General features: G+C 40.6%; 1 protein-coding gene across 2 annotated transcripts in view; it reads left to right on the top strand.

Annotated features, from left to right (window-relative positions):
* The window catches only part of NR4A3 (nuclear receptor subfamily 4 group A member 3), a 29,699-nt gene extending 12,954 nt beyond the window's left edge, over window positions 1–16,745 (top strand). For both annotated transcript variants that reach the window (XM_086740518.1, XM_086740517.1), the window contains 3 exons: window positions 2,472–2,671; window positions 3,860–4,038; window positions 13,767–16,745. In XM_086740518.1, coding sequence (XP_086596644.1) covers window positions 2,472–2,671; window positions 3,860–4,038; window positions 13,767–14,029 — 642 coding nt within the window. In that variant the 3' untranslated portion in view covers window positions 14,030–16,745. The remainder of the gene's footprint in view (window positions 1–2,471; window positions 2,672–3,859; window positions 4,039–13,766) is intronic.
* Window positions 16,746–17,906: the final 1,161 nt, after the last annotated feature.

Here is a 17,906-nt window from a genome sequence, read left to right as displayed (position 1 = left end):
AAATAATCCTGGAGAAAACCACAGGTTTTGGTGCATTAAACAGAACCATACATACTGTTTATGGTTACTTACATACTCATAAGTCTGTTACAAGGAAATAATATTTTATTTTAGTTATTCTTTGTAAGTGCTAGCTCTTTGTAGCAAGGAGTGGTGTATTACAGCAGCTAAAAGTCATACAATTCCGTGCAATTTTTTTTACCTTGCTTCTAAAATTGCTGTCATGGGATACAATATACAAATACAGGTTGTGATTTTTTTAGATGCATTTGATTTAATTAAGTGTCCCGCATGGGATATACTGTACTGTAGCATTCACAGTTATGTGACATAATGCAGCATTCAGCTTCATTAGAAAATGTTAAAACTTTGCCTTACTTTTGCCAAAGGAATATTTTATAAATACTGGGAACAAATTAATACCTTGCATAATTATGCCGACTTGTGACGAGTTATATTTAGAATGAACTTAGGGTAGTATTTTTTTCTTTTCCTTTTATTTTTCTTCCCCTTTGCTGCTCAAGGGATCAAGAACATGTCTTGCCTTAACAGTACATACGGTGAGGCAGGAGTTCCTGTCAGGCATGTTTGCCATGTAGAAAGAAGGAGTCCCAGGTCAGCCCCGGTGCAGCAGAGCGCATCTCCCAGAACCAAGGCCTGCGCTGTCTTGGCTTACTCCAAGCTTCATTTTAAGAGGGTCCAGAACATGCAAGGTCTCCAAAAAAGTGTATGATCTTTTTCTACCCACTAATCACCCTGGCACATCTTGCTGCAGTCTGGTGCCAGGAGTAGTTAGTTCATGCTGCTTAAGCATCCTCAATTGCTCCATTCAGGTGGAGGACTGAACACGTAAATGATGCATAATACAGATTTTTCTAACGCTGCTCCCCATCCTCTTTGTATTTTGGCCTCTGCCTGCTTCACTGTCACAGGATCCTTCAGAGTAGCTGGGGCAGAATTTGTCTTCGCACGAGCTTTGTAAGAGTGATCGCACGTGTTTCACTAGCTGACTAGGGATGTGAACTGGAGCTTACTATGAGAAGCTTGTGCAGTTAGTGTTGGACAGAGTCATGCAAGGCTAGCACCGGTACCCCAGATACAGCCAAAGATCTCTAGGGTTGCTATGGTTCTCCAACCAGTCAGTGACTCTGATACTGTGTCCTTCATCCCTTACCTGCCAGCAGCAACCAGCTCCAACTAGGACAAGCGGAGAACAAGTCACCTACCCGAGAAGTTGTACTTGCTGCCTCCCTCTCTCTTTCCTGCACAGGAGTGACTTCTGGGTTGCAGTTAGCAATTTGGGTGATATCCGCAGCCCAAGTGGCATGCCTGCAATAAAGTCCTCCCAGGCTGCTAGCCCACTGCTACTGATCAGGAAAGAGATGTGGGTCTTTCTGCTTCCACTCTGGCTTAGGGAGTTGCTAGGGAGACCTTTAGGCTGATGGACTCGAGCCCCGACTGCATGTGGAAAGTTGTTTCCAGAGGGCATCCACACTTCTTTCAGCCACGGAGACGACCCCCGCCTTTCCTTGGCTGAGTCCCTGGGAGAGAGTGGGTATGAAGTTTCTCCCAGAAATAACCCACCAGATGTCCGATGGGGAGGATGTTGTTACAATAAATCCCAAATTATTCAGTTCTTGCTCAGAAAACTAGCAGCGCTTTCCAAGCTTGGAATCAGGCTCAGCCACCAAAGCTCCTGTTGTATTTTCTGCTGAGAGAGAGAGAGAGAGAGCAGTGTCAGAGGAGTGACAGGGATCCACTGGTGAGGAAGCAGGAGGTAGTGGGGAGGGAGCTGTCCAAGGGTCACCAGGAAGCTGAGCAAGTTGAGCCTGTCAAACGGTTGTCGGGAAGACTTATGGCCGCATCAGCGGGATAATAGGTTCTCCTGAACCCTAAATGCTTCTCTTTGAAGGATAAGAGGTGATATGGGGCAGCTGTTTTACTTTGAACCAATTCTGTATTCAAATGAAGCAATGCTGCATGTGTCAGATAAAACATGATTTATCTTACGTGTCTCTGTCACTGTCAGAAAAAAATGCAGTTTGAGAGGTTTGGGAAGAAATCTGCATTTTGGACAGAGAGAGACAAATTCATCAATGGGAAAAGTGTTTAATTGTAGTAAGTTAAATAGTATTCCTCTTCTAGTGTGATGGAAATTATCCTACCCACCAGATTTCTGTTTCTGTCTACTAATAGCATATAGGTACTTGTAAAATGTGATAAGTATTGTGTTTTATTTATAAATTTTAAAGGATTTCTATATACATGGAAATATTTTTGCAATATACATCTGAATAGCAAAACGCTTGTAGGTAGCCAGATAGGAAGATAGATGTAGAGCTACTTATTATGCCTTTGATAATAATACCAGCTTTGCCACAGAAGGAAATGTTGTTGGGCAAGTAATGCCATATGTTTCACAGAATGCCCTTAAATGCATGTAACGTTGCTTTCTGTGGCTTTCATTTTAGTACTGTTCCACTGATCAGGCTGCTGCAGGCACAGATGCAGAACATGTACAACAGTTCTATAACCTTCTGACTGCCTCCATTGACATAACTAGAGGCTGGGCAGAAAAAATCCCAGGATTTACTGACCTCCCAAAAGAAGATCAGACATTACTCATAGAATCAGCTTTTTTGGAGCTGTTTGTACTAAGACTCTCCATCAGGTAACTCTTTATTTCATTTACTCTTAAGCTGATGCAAAAAGTCATCCATCTAAATATTTTTAAGGAATAAATATGCGCTGTCTTTGAATGTTGTCAGTTGTACCCAAAACCCCACAAAACATCAGCCGTGTCTGCATACAAAGGATACGGTGTTTAATTTGTTCTACTCTGCAGAAAAAACAAGAAAATTGTTTTAAAAGAGAGCCCAGGTCTTGCTGATGTGCTTCTTTTTATTTTATATACCCCCATCCTCTTCTGTCGTAGTAATAAAAATGGATCCTCAGGTACTATTTGAGCAAGTTTGCTTCATACTCAACAGCATAAATTATAGAAAAGCACCTTGAGTATGAAAGCTTTTTCCTCTTCTCCCTTCTTTTGCACATGCACATCTTTGTCGTCTGTTTTTCAAAGGGATGAAGAAGCTTTAAAATCTTTTTCAGATTGTTTTTTTTTTCTTAATACCAAGTCATTTAACAGAGTGAGATGCTGTTTGTCAGTCTGGCACTAGTTTACCAAAACACACTTTCAGGGACTGGGGAAATTCCAAACTGGTGATTTGAATTATGCCGTTGTTTCTTTAGGTTGAAAATGGCCTTTGCATGTGTTTTTTAACAGTGATATTGGCAATGGGGAGGGAAAGGAGAGAAGAGCTTGGCTGTAATATCTCTCTTAAACACAGATTTTCATATAAAAGAGTTCATGATGTTATGTCTATTGTGGTGCAGTGTTGCATATGTTTTCCTTATCAATTTTTACAATATGAAAAATGCAGATGAGACTGAGTAAATGCTGAGAGTTGCAGAATCTCGTCTTTCTCCAGTTTTTATTAGTTTTGTATTTCAAAATGCACTCACTTACTATTCCTTCGCTTCAAACATACAGTATTTAATGTAAAATGTCTTCTCTGTTTATGCCTTTGGGCAGGACCAAAATCTTAACTAATTAGACAGTCTACACCACATGCTACAGCTAACCTCAGGCTTATAACTCTACCAAGTAAGCAATCACAGAAGCTTGTTTGTTGTACTTTGGCCCCAAGGGAGAAGCATATTGTCAAACGTGAATGCCCACATATGTCTCAGGATAATATGCCTTGGATTTTAAATGACAGACACTTCAATACTGGTTATGCTTTTTGCTGTAAAGTAGAAGATGCATTTGTAATTTTTTCAATTATTTTTATTTGAGGTCTGATACTGCTGAGGATAAGTTTGTATTCTGCAATGGACTTGTGCTTCATAGACTTCAGTGCCTTCGTGGATTTGGGGAGTGGCTCGACTCTATTAAAGACTTTTCCTTAAACTTAAAGAGCCTTAACCTTGATATCCCAGCCTTAGCAAGTTTATCAGCTCTAACTATGATTACAGGTAAGTGCTCCTTTGTTAATCAAAAGCTTCGGACTCTAGTGCTTTGCTTTAATGTAGATTCAAGCAATTTCAGTTAACTTAGCTATATTCAGGGGAAAGTGCGTATGATTTTTAAGCATTGGAATGACCACAGTGAAATTGTGGACTAACATTAGGCTATCAGGTACCCCTATTAAAATGTAATCTAACTCTTATCTCTTAAGGGTTTCATTGTTTTCTTGGAATAGCCTCTAAAAAGCAAACTGCTTCCAAGCAAATTGTGTAGCTCCTACAAAAATGTTCATAATACTTACTGAATTCCCAGAAAAGCTGAATGAAATGACCAGAGCTAGATCTTCTATGCAGGAATGCTAAAATCAGGGTAGCTCGAGAGCTGGAAGCCATAGAACTAGTATAGCTCATTTCTCAGCAAGATAGCTAGACCAGAAAGAGTGCTTCACGAGGGCAGGCAGGCTGCTTTTGGGTAGCCAAGCTACTGTAGATATTCTATGTACTGCTTTTTTGAGAGAGAAAATTGGAGAACAGTAAGGAGAAACTCCTCTTCTGCAGTTGTACAAAAGCTTTTGGGTGTGCATGTGACCCTTCTGCCTGCTGGGACAAACAGCAGGAAGCTAATGTCAGAATCTGCCAAATTTGGCCAGTAACTACAAAACGGGGGAGCATAACCTTATGAAGTGTAATTTTCTCATTCCTGAAACAACAAAGCACCTTGAAGTACACACTGCATACCTTGGGCTTCTTGCAATTGAAGAGGCATGGCTGATGGAAGCAGGAAGGGTTGGGGGCAAGGGTGTCTGACAACCGTATGGCAGAAGTCAGAGCAGCAGTTGTCTCTACAGAGAGCCTCACACTCGTTTCAGAAAAGTTGGTAGTACCAAGGTGCAACTGCCTTGTCAGAGTGAGACAGAGCTTCAGTGTGCCTTGAGCTGGATCTTCCCGGGGATGCTATAAGCTCCACTGGGATGGGTATTGATTTCCTTCTGCATTTCAGGCGTCCACCAGTTTGCAGGCAGTGGCCTCAACAATATCAGCTGCAGGGTTCATTTTACCTAGGAGGAGATGATGCTAGGAAAACCCTGAGATAAAACGCTCAATGGCAAATATAAAAACTAAAATCGGCCAATTCCGATGGACATTTGCAGGGCCGAGATTTTGGCTTCAGAGTTTGCATGGTACGCTTCCTTCCTGCATTTTGGTGAAGAGTTAGTGTATATGCGTAACTCGTTGTTTCTTAAGAAGAGTATTTTCAGGTTTTTTATTACTTTCTGTTCATTTCTTTTGCAGTTGGAAAGGGTACTTTAAGGTCCAGATTCTAGTTTCTTTGATAAAACGCTTAAGTCCAGAATAACTCATTGGAGTTGCTTTATTCTGTATGAAAAATTTTCAAAATGAGTGATGTGTCAAAGTGAGAAAGAACATTTCCATCTTAATTTCTTACTCCTATGTATAAACATCCACTCGCATCTGTTCATGCATACTTACATATATGTATTGTAAATACATATATGTGTGTTTGTATATACATACTATAAACAGATAAAATGTATATATGCATGTGTATGCATTTAGAGATCTATAAATCAAGGACAGATGCTGTCCCTCTACATATATATTTACATACAGGCATATATGCTCACATATATATATAGCACATATCCATGATTTAGATTATTTACTATGTTTTAGATATGTCTTTTCTAGATAGACACAAGTAGCCTGTTCTTGACTATCTTCCTGGAGACTGAGAGGGTGCAGGTTGATGAACAGGATCCCCAGCAAGCTGTCTAAGTGAATGTAGAAAAAGCTATTTTATAGGAAGAAAAGTTACTCTCTTTATGAACTCATGTCCTGTTTTAACATGATAATTCTTTGTTCAGTTAGACACTGTTTGCTTGCCCTTAACATAAAGAGTTAAAGTTGTCCAGTGGCTGGCTCAGGTCACCCTAAGTTACTTCACAGAAATAGCTTTTAATTGATAATGGCCCACATTTCTTCCTTTTCTTGATAATAATCCTTTCAGGAGCTGGCTATATTGTGCTGGTCTTCTCAAAGTTTCTAAACAAATGGTAGTTAACTGCTGCCTTTAACAGGAGAGCATTTCTGTCTGTAAAAGCTTTAAGGTTTTCAGTATTTGTCAAGGTTTTTTGAATTTTCTCACCTGTATGAGATGGTGCTTAAAATTAACGTAGTTTTCTGCTTATTCTTTTGTTTCATGAGGCCAGTGTATCTCTGCTGATTTGCTCTTACGGACAGAGTGTACTTTCATGTGATCTAAATTAGACTGAAGCTCCCATGTCTAGTGGTTCATACTCACAGGTTTCAGATCTCCAAGGGCAGTTAGCTAACTTAGGGACTCAGCCAGAAATTTGGTCACCTGAAAATGAATCATATTGTATAATGATGAACGATATTTTAAAAAGACCTGAAAGATGAAATCTGGTAATTTTGGCTATGAGACCACTACAGTACAAAATGCTGGTGGGCAGGTTCTTTTGAGAGTTTCTCAGTGACAGTATATTGAAATTTTACATTCAGGAAAGCCTTGAGATTAGCCTCTGGTATGGCATCCCATGAGAAATGGCTTCTTGTCTTCTCCCTGCAGTTTGAGTATCACAAGCCATGTGCTGGTTTTCATTTTGGAAATCTGAAATCTCTTGAACATTATGAAGTGTTGCTTTGAGGCTTGGCTTAGGTTTAGGTGGGTGTTTTACATGCCATTCTTTTTATCTCTGGAGAAAGTACTCTTCTCTCCTGTGGTGGAACATTGGAGGCAATGGGTAGTTAGCAAATCCTGGTTCAACCCCTTTTTGTGAGTCAGAGCAAGAGAGAGTGACCTTTTCCAGGAACATAGGATATCCGACTATTGAGTATCCCTGTCTTTTGTGTTGAGGCCGTTTGACATATTTCACGGGCTGCAGAATGGCTGTTGTGTATGATGATTTGGGGACAAGCTGGTGCTCAGAGGGACACCCAAGGCCCAGTGTCTGGTCTCATTCCAACAGGAAGGGAATCTGACTGTGAGTCTCCCATGTCCCAGATGGATATCCATGTCATCGGGCTGCAACATAGGAAGGAGCAGGAAAGCTCTGTTTTGTGAATCTAAGTTGTTTGCTTTTATTAGCAACACTGCAAAACTGAAATGCTGGCTGGAGCAAAATTTTCTTCATTATTACACAAATTGCTCCAGTTCTTGTTTTGCATTAGTCAACTTTTCACAAGTTGACGGTTCAACCCAAAGAAGAGAAAGACAAGAACCCAGTGTTCTATAATAGTCATAGCTTGTTTTAATACTGTACAGCATCTTAGGTAGCACCAAATTAAAGAATTATCTCTCCAGGTAAAGAAAAACACTCCTGGCGATAATGACCTGTTTGTTCTTCTGATTTCATGAGTGCTTTTCGTAGCCCAAACAACAAAAAAAGTGCTCTTAGAAAGCACTAGTCATTGGCAGTATTGCTGAAGGAGAAAAGTAAGAGAAGTTGCTGCTGTGTTTTGCATGTCCTCTCTCTGTTCTGCAGGAGCAACAGTGAGAACTAATATCTCTCTCCTAGTGAAGGAAGAGGGAATAAATGTAAAAAATAGTGTTGGAGACTAAAAGATAATCCACTATTCCCTGTGGATATCCCAAGATACTGGGGTATCCCAAGATACCAAAGGCTGTTCTCTCATTTTGAGATACGAAGTCAGCTCCCCTGTAACAGCCCCAGTAGTTCCAGTACCCTTTAACTAAACCTTGTGACTTGTTTGGAGCTGCACAGCTCCATGTCCTGTCTCAACCATAGCTGCAGATCACAGCATAGGATGCATGGTTATAGGCATGTATGATGATTCATTCTGTTTAGTAATTTTGAAGAGAATGACAGGACACCCAGTGAGTTATCACAATACTTGCTAATTCACTGCTTGCTCTGAGTAAAACAAAAGGTATGCACAGCATAAAATAAACAGGAAAAGATTTTGTAATCTTTTACATTGTATAATCCATTAGAAAGACCATATATTTGTGGTTTTTCTGTTTGTTTTATGTTTCCTGGGAATTTGCAGTATATTGCCTAGAAGGAAAAGCATCACGTTACATTGCTGCTGAATTTTTGAGTCCTTTCTGATAGGACAGCAGCTTGAGAGAGCACCCAGAATGAAAGAAGTGACACCTAGTTTACTGTGCATGGCTTGCAAACAGTTAACTTAGAACTCTGCAATGCCAAAACACATCTTTTTTTTCTTTAAAGTACTCCTTTAGGATCTTCCTCTCTCTGTCTCTCTTCTCATTTTTTTACATCCTTCAGTTGGTTAAGAAGGGCTGGACACAGCTTCCTCCAGAGCACATCAGCGGCACTCTAAGCATCAGCCAGAAGAAAGTAGTTAGGAAACAACACATGACATTCACCCCGCATCCCCATGAAAGCAAGGAAGGTGTTCTGTCCCGTTCTTTTTCTCTGGATCACTTACTCTGTTGGGATGTAGGATCTAATGAGCTAAAGAAGAGTGCCAACATGGAAAGAAAATGCTGGTCATCTTGGGAGAAGTTCTGTCCTGAGTTCCACATGGAGGATTTCTATGGGTTCAGTGTGTTGCATGGATCACAAGTGTTCCTGCACAGCCACTCCATGCTGGACTGGGTAGTGTTGATGATGAAGCTTTGCAGAGTAGGCCAGATACTCACTCAGCCTCTTCTTGAAAATGCTTCCTTAACTTCCCAAATGACCATGCTGTGCTTTACACTTTTTCTAACAGTGTCAAAATATAAAGATTGAGACAGATCATCTCAAGGGCACACTCTAATTTAGCCTCAAATTTCTGCCTGCTCTAAAACTGCTAGTGTTTTCTCTCTCTCTTGTTGATTCTGTTTTCCTCTCTGCCTCTTCCTTTCTCTATCCACATCAAAATATTATTGTTTTGCCCACTTGACATTCTCAGTGGGACGCTGTGGAATACAGAGCATTCTAGCCCTCATTCAGCCAAGCTCTTTCGGCATATGTTTTATTTTAAGCGTGTTACAGACCAGCCCAGAGCCACTGTATATATTGCGCTTATTCACACTCTTAATGCTTTGTTAGACTGGCACCAGAACATTGAAGAATATTGTGAGGTTTCAATTAATTATGAGCTTGTGTTTGTTTTCCTGCTGTTGGGCTTTCTGTTCCAGTTTACAGACACAATTTTTAGCACCATCAGTCATACCAAGAAGTAGTAAGCAGTCCGGCCTGACTAAAAAGGGAACTGCTGCAGTTCCCTTGTGAATGTGAATTTGTCCAAATTCCCTATGGAAGGCAGGCTCACCTGCTCTTCAGCAGCAGATATCCTTCAGTCCTGTTGCCAGGATTCTCCGGAGTGGGTGCTTCGTGTGCTGGGTCTACATACGAGCAGGTGGCAGACTGGGGGAGTGTAGGAGAGCCGGTTCTAAAAAAACCAAAAACCTACAGATTGCATTGTCTGCCTTTCCCCCGCCACTTTGCTGAGGGAAATACTGTCAGCATCGAAGTGAAGTACTCACTCCTCCTTCTCCCCTCCTACCCTTTTGCTGAGGCAGAAACTCTTTCCTCCTACAGCAACCAATCGCTTCTGTGCTACGTTGTGGTTTTCTTAAAGGAGGGAGCAAACTGGGGTGTCCTGTGTGGTCGTTCAGCTCACCTGACTTTAGGTATCTTTCACGGCCGGTGGAGAAATAGAGGGCATCTCCAGAAGGTGATTAATCCGCCTAAAATCTGAATGATCTTCTAAAAACACCCATCCTTCCACTGATGTTAGGAGAGCTCAAGCAGTCCATGCTCCTAGCTTGGGCACCCTTGTGAAGCGCTGAAGGTTAGGCAGGATGAATACAGGCCAGACTGCAACAGGAAAGGAGACTCTTGTATCTGCCGAGTTGCAATCTTGCTGTCTAACTATGCACAAGGCAAGCAGAAAGCTGTAGGCAACCGAGCCTTGCGTTTATTGGAGTTATAGAAGGGGAAGAGGCTTGTGAAGGAGGAAGAGAGAATCAGATAACTATATTGAAACCGAGACAATCAAGAGGCCTGGTTTAATTCTGCAGCATAAATCTGTTGCATTTCTGATGGGACTGACACCTCAGAATGAATTAAGGCTAAAACCGACCCACCCTGACACACAACGCAGAGCCCGAAGGTCTTTGAGATTACTCGAGGTCTTTGAAATACTTGCGTTCTTTGAGAGGTGTTTCTCATAAAGGTAGCACCCAGTCTGCCTAGCCCCAGCATAATCTACCCTGTGTCAGAGATTAGGGACGTACAATCTTTAAGGTCCTTTCCAACCCAAGCCATTCTATGATGCTATGACAGAAGGACTAGCACAGCTGGTGACAGGTTTTCCTGCACTTTTACTTTCTTCCTATCAACTTTTTGCTGACCAGTGTAATTATAGTGCAGAATTGCACTGAGATTCCCGGAAAAAGGAGAAAAGTGTAAAATACTTGCTGTGTTCAGTTTGCCAGGATGAGATGCTAAGTTGCAGAGCTTTAGAGGCAAGACTTCTGAAGAATCATTTCAGTAGGCTTGTGGAGAGCATCTTTGCCATAAATCACCATTTTTCTTGCAAAAATCAATGTTATTGTAAAACATAAGGCTGAGAAATCCTATATGCACTTTACCTGGTGCCTTTTTAATTGTCTTTATAAGAAAGTCTGAATACAATAATATTTACACACCTCCTCAGTCAGTTAGAGAAAATCTATTGGTTTTGACTAGCTGTCCTTCTTGGGATAAATCTTGGCCTTATCATTCCCATGTGGGTAAGAACATCCTGTGGAAGGTGGCAAACGATTAGAGGCCATCGGCTTCAGTGCCAGTGCACACACTTGCCGCAGGTGCCTCGTGCTGCTCCCTTAGGTTAAGTAAGAAAGACTGGGTCTTTTTTTTTGCCCAAATGAGACTGGTCATGTGAAAAAAGGCAAGAAAATGTGCTTCCTGCTATTTGAACCCTATTAAATTTAAATCTTTGAGTAAATTAGACCCAAGACTCCTCAGGTCTACTGAAGAGAGGAGCTTTTTCTTAGACGAGCACGTTCCCCAGAAACCAGTTGGATGCTAACACCAGAGACTGCAATGGCTGTGTCAGTGCACGCAGCGCCCTTTCCTAGCGGAAGGGCTTTCACACAGATGGCTTTGACTTTCTGTGGGTCCACAAGAGATGGCTTGGGGATTGGAGACTGAAAACAACTCCTCCCAGTGAGACAGTTCCAGTCATGAGGAACTGGCTTTGCAGAGATTTGCAAGTAGGAAAGGCCATTGCGTGGCAATTCATGCAGGAGAGGACAGCCTGGTTGATCAGAGACTGCTTTGATATTGTAGCAGCAGAGAGTGGCTTAAGGATGGAGTACCTCTTAATTCTGAATTTCCATGATTTTGTTATTTAAAGTAGGGCTGCTAATGTTATAATCTTTGCATGTCTTATATTTTGCGTCGGTATGTCTCACGGCTAGCCACCAAAGACACGATTTGTTCGTGAAACCTTCTGAACTTGTCCGTGTGAGACAAAGATTGTTTAGTTCTGGCTGGAAATGCTTAACAACTTTGCTGTGTGCTTCAGAGCCCAGATATAATTTTCCATACTCTGCAGCAAGGTACACACCTACTGAGGCATTGTTTTAAAAATGTGCTCTGCTGATTTGTAGTCAGGTTTTAGATCTGTTCTAGTATTTCAGCTCGCTAGATCTATTAAGCTATCTTCACTTACACAGCTGGGAAACAACCTCAAAACAGATTAAAAGATGAGACCTCTTCAAAGACTGAAAGATTAATTTAATGTCCTGCAGATTCTCTCAGTAGGCTAGTGGTAAAAAAACCCCTACCCTACGGCTTTTCAAATCTGTATAAAATATTTATCCGCCAAGATTTTTAATGGCAGAATCTGCCTAAGTATTTATAAGTATTTACTCTCAGTGACCTGTATAGTTAAGGCTTACATAATTACAGGATACACCATTTACTGGAAAGGCTTTAAATATTCATTGACTCCTCGTGTTTTAATGTAAACAAGGCACTTAGAATACCTAGGGTTTTTAATTCCTGCAAGGTGAAAAAGATGTCTGGAGCAGATGTTACTGCTCGCATGAGTGTTGCTCTGAAGCAACAGGGCAGATGGATGGTCCTTAAATGACAGAGCACGGTAGCTTCTGGCCAGAGATGTACAAGCCTGCACAGCTCTGACTCTGATCCCAAACTAGTGTTCTTCAGGCTAGCTCTGCCTAAGTGAATAAAGTCGGGAAAAAAAAGTGTAAAATGAGTGAATATCATTGGAAAATCAGACCTTTACATTTCTGACTGCCTTCATTGAATCCCATCTGTTTTATTGGTTTGTCAAGAACATCTAGCCAAAACAGGTGGCAAGGGGAGGCAGTGAGCAGTTTATATACACAGGCCTGGGCAAGGCACCACTGTGCCGTGCGCAGACATTACACCTGCTTCTGGAAGGAAAGAAAACTGTTCTGTTGTCACTGTTCGCGGCGGGGTGGACAGAGAAAGTATCTATTGCCTGCTTCTCCTGGAGTAGAGGAACAAGTCTTGGAGGCAATGGGCACAACTTGGCACACAGCTGTCAGGGATGGGGGAGAGGGCCAGGGAAGGGAGACAACTTCAAATGCATCGAACACGAGAACTGCCACAATTAGTCACTCCTCGTCCACTGCTGTCACTGGTTTTATATTTCTGGTTAGTTAAAATTAATTTAACGTGCATTTTCTTAGTCTGCCCAGCATGATTCTGTTTAATGTATAAATGATTATGACTTTGCTATTAAGCAAGTTCTTACTTAGCTACGGATTTTGAAGTCAAAAGCAAATCAAAACATCACAAAATTATTTGTCCTAAAATGTTACATGACTTTATCCACTAAATCTTGGCAGCAAACAGCACAAAATTATCTTTCCCCGTGTACATGCAGTAAAGAGCTTGCTTTTAAAGAATCACAAATCTGATTCATTCTACTTATGCTTAAAGAACTGTGGATGTGTTTAACATGGTTGTAGGATTTTAAAAGGCTATTTGAAGGGGGACAAACCCCAGTTCCCCTTCCTTTTATTAATGCTGAGGTTTTTGGTGATGGATAATGCAGCTGCCTTCTCACTTTAGGCATTGCTCACTCAAAGCAAAATAGTGAACTTCTAGGCTTCTTTTATCTTAGACCTTTTAAAGATTAATAAACTAAAAAGCAGCAGCTGATCAAAATAACAAAGGATGGTAAGGTGCCTTTAGTTTCTTATAAGAGTGTCTGCAAATTCCTGGTGGAATTCTAGACCTGGCGCTGATGGAGCTGGCTAAGGATATCGATCGCCACTTGAATTCACTGAATAAATAATGGTTGCCATAGTTATTGAGCATTCACAACTGGTGGGGAGGCACGGAAATCTCCCAAACACCTCCTGTGATAGTTTTGCTGGAAAATCACCCAATTAATTCTGTCTCATATCATGAAAATTATACAAGACACACAGGATGCTTGGACTCCTTGTACTAGAATTTCAATCATAATTGAGCATCTCTGCTGCCTGTTCTAGCAGCTCAAGAGAAAAGGGCAGTGGCCATCTCTTATTTTGTGTGGCAGAAAGGTTAACTGACATCGTATAACCCTAACCCCAACTGTTCTGAGAAATCTTATACTTTCAAAGCATTTTTTGCTTTGAGTACCAGCGTATGGATTTGGGTTACACTGAAGAAAAGGAGTTCTCTCGATTTGTGGTAGGGATGCTGATGCGTTTTTTTTTTCTGTCTTTGCAGAACGACATGGATTAAAAGAACCAAAGAAAGTGGAAGAGCTATGCAACAAGATCACAAGCAGTTTGAAAGAACACTTAACTTTCAGTTGCCAAAACAAAGGACAACCGCTTGAGTCTGCAGAGCCGAAGGTACTGGGTGTTCTGGCTGACTTGCGTTCTCTCTGCACACTGGGACTGCAGCGCATCTTTTACCTGAAACTGGAAGATTTGGTGCCGGCCCCTTCCATTATCGACAGGCTGTTTCTGGACACCTTACCCTTCTGAGTCAAACCACCCTCCTGAAAGGCAAACGCCCATCAGAGCAGGCAAACGAATTGTGACTTACAGCTAACATTTCTGCCCTCACTTAACAGAAAAGCAGCTCCAAGTCTAAAATGAGGTCTTTTCTGGCGCTTTGTCCTTACAACCTGAGGCCTGAAACGTACTGGCTTACTGGTTTGGGGTTGTGTTCTTTGTTTTCTTTTGTGTGATTTGGGTTTTTTAAATGGCTAATATGGCACTTTTGGACAATGCTATCCCAGCAGCAGTAAAAGGTTAACATGACTGTTTTAAATCTGTTGTTTAACACCTCATAATATATGAGGAGTAAAATTGTAGAAGCTGTGTTTGAAAACAAGAACAGCGAATAGTTGTTTGCCAGGGTAGTATGTGTTTTGTGAGGATACCTTTAGCATACTTCCTGCATTAAGGGCACATACATCAGCACAATCTAAACAAAAATTCACTTTTTTAGCAAAGTACATTCAATTGAACATTTCATACAAATCAAATATAGCAAAATGACAATGGCTGTTAGCTCCCACATTCAAGTGCAATTTTTTAAAGTGCTGTCTTACTAAGTCTCGTTTATTGACTAATTTATTTTACTACGAAAACAAACGGAAGAAATCAAGTGAGAAAAACCACATGCACTAACTTACCTGACCGAGTTTTCCAAACTTGATTCCATGTAGCGTGACTTATTGACAAATGTATGTGGAAGACACGGGAGCAATTGTGGCTCAGTTGTTCCTTAGCTGAGGAAATCCGAGTAAGTAGTGGCTGGAGCATACAGGGTCAGCATCAGGGATAGTTCAGTTTTAGACTTTTAACGTAAGCGACTAGTTAGTAAACGGACAGAAGATGGTTTTCAAGAACAAGCAAGTCTTGTAAAATAGTATGAATGTAAGTGCTAGGAAGGATATAGTGGGCTGCGTTTAAACATTCCGTGTTCGTACTCCTTTTTGTATGTTTATACTGTTGATGCCATATTAATATGAAATAATTTGTTGCATAGTGTCTTTATTTGTATAAATGTTTGTATGCATGGTATATTGTAATGGCTTTGCCTGTATTTATTGCAATGACTGCCAGCTCATGGGAGCCCTGTTACACATGATAACGAAATGGGGTGTTCACACTGACTCAGATACACCAGTTGGAAAACTATATACATATATATAATGTGTATATATATATATGTATATACCTATATTTGTGTGCGTGTGTGTGTGCGCGTGTCTTTTTATTAACCATTTGTATATAAAATATCTGTCAAATCACAAGCAGAGTTATTTTACAGTTTATTTGCAGTGACTTCTAAGGCAGTACTGTTTAGCACTTTGATATTAAAATCTTGCTCATGTTTTGCTAAATTCAAATAATATTTAAGAAGTTTAGTTCTAAAAAACTTTATATGCACTGTATTAAGTCAAAATTTTGTTGGTCATTTTGCTAAGGAAATTTTTGAATGTCAACCTGATGTCACTGTATCTTTTGTTAGCTTTAAACATTCTAGCTTTTTGTCTTTTTTTAAACTATGCTGTTTATATGGAAATTAAATTATACAATCAAACAGATGCCAAATGAATTGCCTAATTGCTGCAAAGGATAACCCAGATATCGAGTCACTGTATGGTTTTCAAACAGTAATCTGGTATTTTATCACTTACTATGTTTGGATGTGCTTTTATGAAAAAATTATTCTTATATCAAGATTTATAGTAGTGTCAATAGGGAAACAGACTTCTAATCACTATAGTTAATATTTCTGGTTTACCTGCAGATAATATTTGGAAAAGTATTGCTTTTTGTATTGACTTTTAAGCTTATGTGCAAACATAATAGCATAATTAAATATCAGAGAAGCTAATGTTTCTTGTAGGTTGCTGTAACAAGCTTGACCAGCAAGACAAATATATTTTGACTGAATTTGCTTTTGTATATACTAAATATATATATATACGTATATATATATACACTTACACACATGTGCGCATACAAAAACATACAGAAACAAAATCCAAAAGTATGTTTACTTTTGTCTCCTTGTGTAAGACACAAGGTCCCTTGAGAAGTGACTTCTGTCTAGGGACAAACCCTGCCAGGTGCTGAGCACCAGCCAGATGAGGGCTTGCAGGCACTTCTTGCGGGTGGGCCCTTACAAAGACTTTTGAGGTGAATCAGCATAGTACAGTAAAATTGCTTTTTTGTTGAGCAAGGTTTATTTATTGAGTGGGATGTGAGTGGGAGGTAGCAGGTCCAGAGCCCCGTGTGAGATTTCATGTAGCCGGTGTCCTCCAGTCTTCCATAGATAGTCTTAACTGTGATACTCTCCCAGATCCCATCATCTGTGGAATTGTCTGTCACGTCAACTTCAATACAGAGATTCATCCTAGAGTACAACCAGTGACAGGTCACAGTGGTAAAAGAAAGAGTTAACGCAGAATAAATCTACTACTTTTCTTAGAGCTCTCTCAGTGTGAACATGCCTTTGTCTAGGCAGAATTCAGGAATATATCAGGTGTTAAGGGAGAGTGCCTTGCTTTTATCTCAGACAACAGTATTTCAAGAGTTTCTTCACTCCGCTAACCGCAGTACTTACTTTCTTTTTCTTTTTTCTTTTTTTTTTTTTTGTGGTGTTAACCTGTGGGTTGAAAGAAATGCTCTTGTACATATACAATGTAAATTAAAATTATTAAATTGAATAACATTTTTTTCAGAGGCCCCATGTGTGTTGAATAAGTATGCTTAATTCTGTTAAAATCTGATGTGAATTTTTTATCATTTATAAAACATTTAAAAAATTGTCTCCTTGAGTCTTAGAAGTGGAAATATTGGTGAAGCATGCTTAAGAACACTGGCAATTTAATGGCTAGTCTTTTGATTAAAATAGCTTTTATATAAATACAATAAGACCTGCAGTATCTAGCTATGCTATCTCAATTAGATATTAAGAGCCGGACCATGGCTGCCCCAAAGGGTGAACTGCATGCAGACCAGAGTAGGGAGACTGCCTGTCCCTCACTGTACCCCTCCATGCCGGGAAAAGATTGTATTTAGCTCACAAATGATGATGGCCACAAGGGAGGAAGGGGACAGCCACAGTACTCGTGGTCCCATAGCACGTGCAGCTGGCTAGAAAGAGGCTCTGATCCCATCTTCTGCCCCTTTCTGTCAGTAAATCCTGCTGAGACATGGCTACAGCATCTTCTAAGTGCGTGTCCAGTTCCTTTCCTTACTGTGCCTTTGCTTTGTAGGAAGGATCGTTTAGCCTCTGCCAGACAAAACTGTTTGGCTACAAATGCATTTTTTACAAATGCGGTTTTGAAAGGCATCTGCCAGTATTCCGGGTATCGCTGTACGTACCCATGGCTCCGGCACACCTCCACCAGAGCTGTTCTTCTGCAGGAACCGCTCGGCTGGAGGTTACATCACATGGGGTGCTGTGGCTGGCTGCAGGATTGGCAGCTCCTGCTTTGGAAATGTGACAAAACAAAATGCTGCTCAAATTCTTCCAAATTATTTGTTGCTTTTTTCCCATGCCTTATTTAAAAAATTAAACTAAAAATCTTAAAATCCTTTATGAGAATGACAATGAATTTTGCATAATAGTCCCCTGTAAGGCAAAAGACGCAGACCTTGTGACCAACCCACACCGGGGTCTGATTTTTCACCCTACAAGACAAAGCTTATCCTCACTAAACTCACAAGTATGTCAACATGTAACGACTTCAGGGGCCCTAAGTTGTGTCCCCAGACATGAGAACAGAACTGTGTTCTGATCTAGATTTGTGTCCTCACGCGCATATGACACGCACTCCTAAACCACGTCAGTGGCAGAGTCCTTGGAACGGATGTGATGCCCGATGATTGACTCTAG

The sequence above is a fragment of the Chlamydotis macqueenii genome, chromosome 2 (assembly GCF_036417535.1).
Source record: "Chlamydotis macqueenii isolate bChlMac1 chromosome 2, bChlMac1.mat, whole genome shotgun sequence".
Taxonomy (NCBI): domain Eukaryota; kingdom Metazoa; phylum Chordata; class Aves; order Otidiformes; family Otididae; genus Chlamydotis; species Chlamydotis macqueenii.
This window is presented reverse-complemented; position numbering and strand designations above follow the sequence as displayed.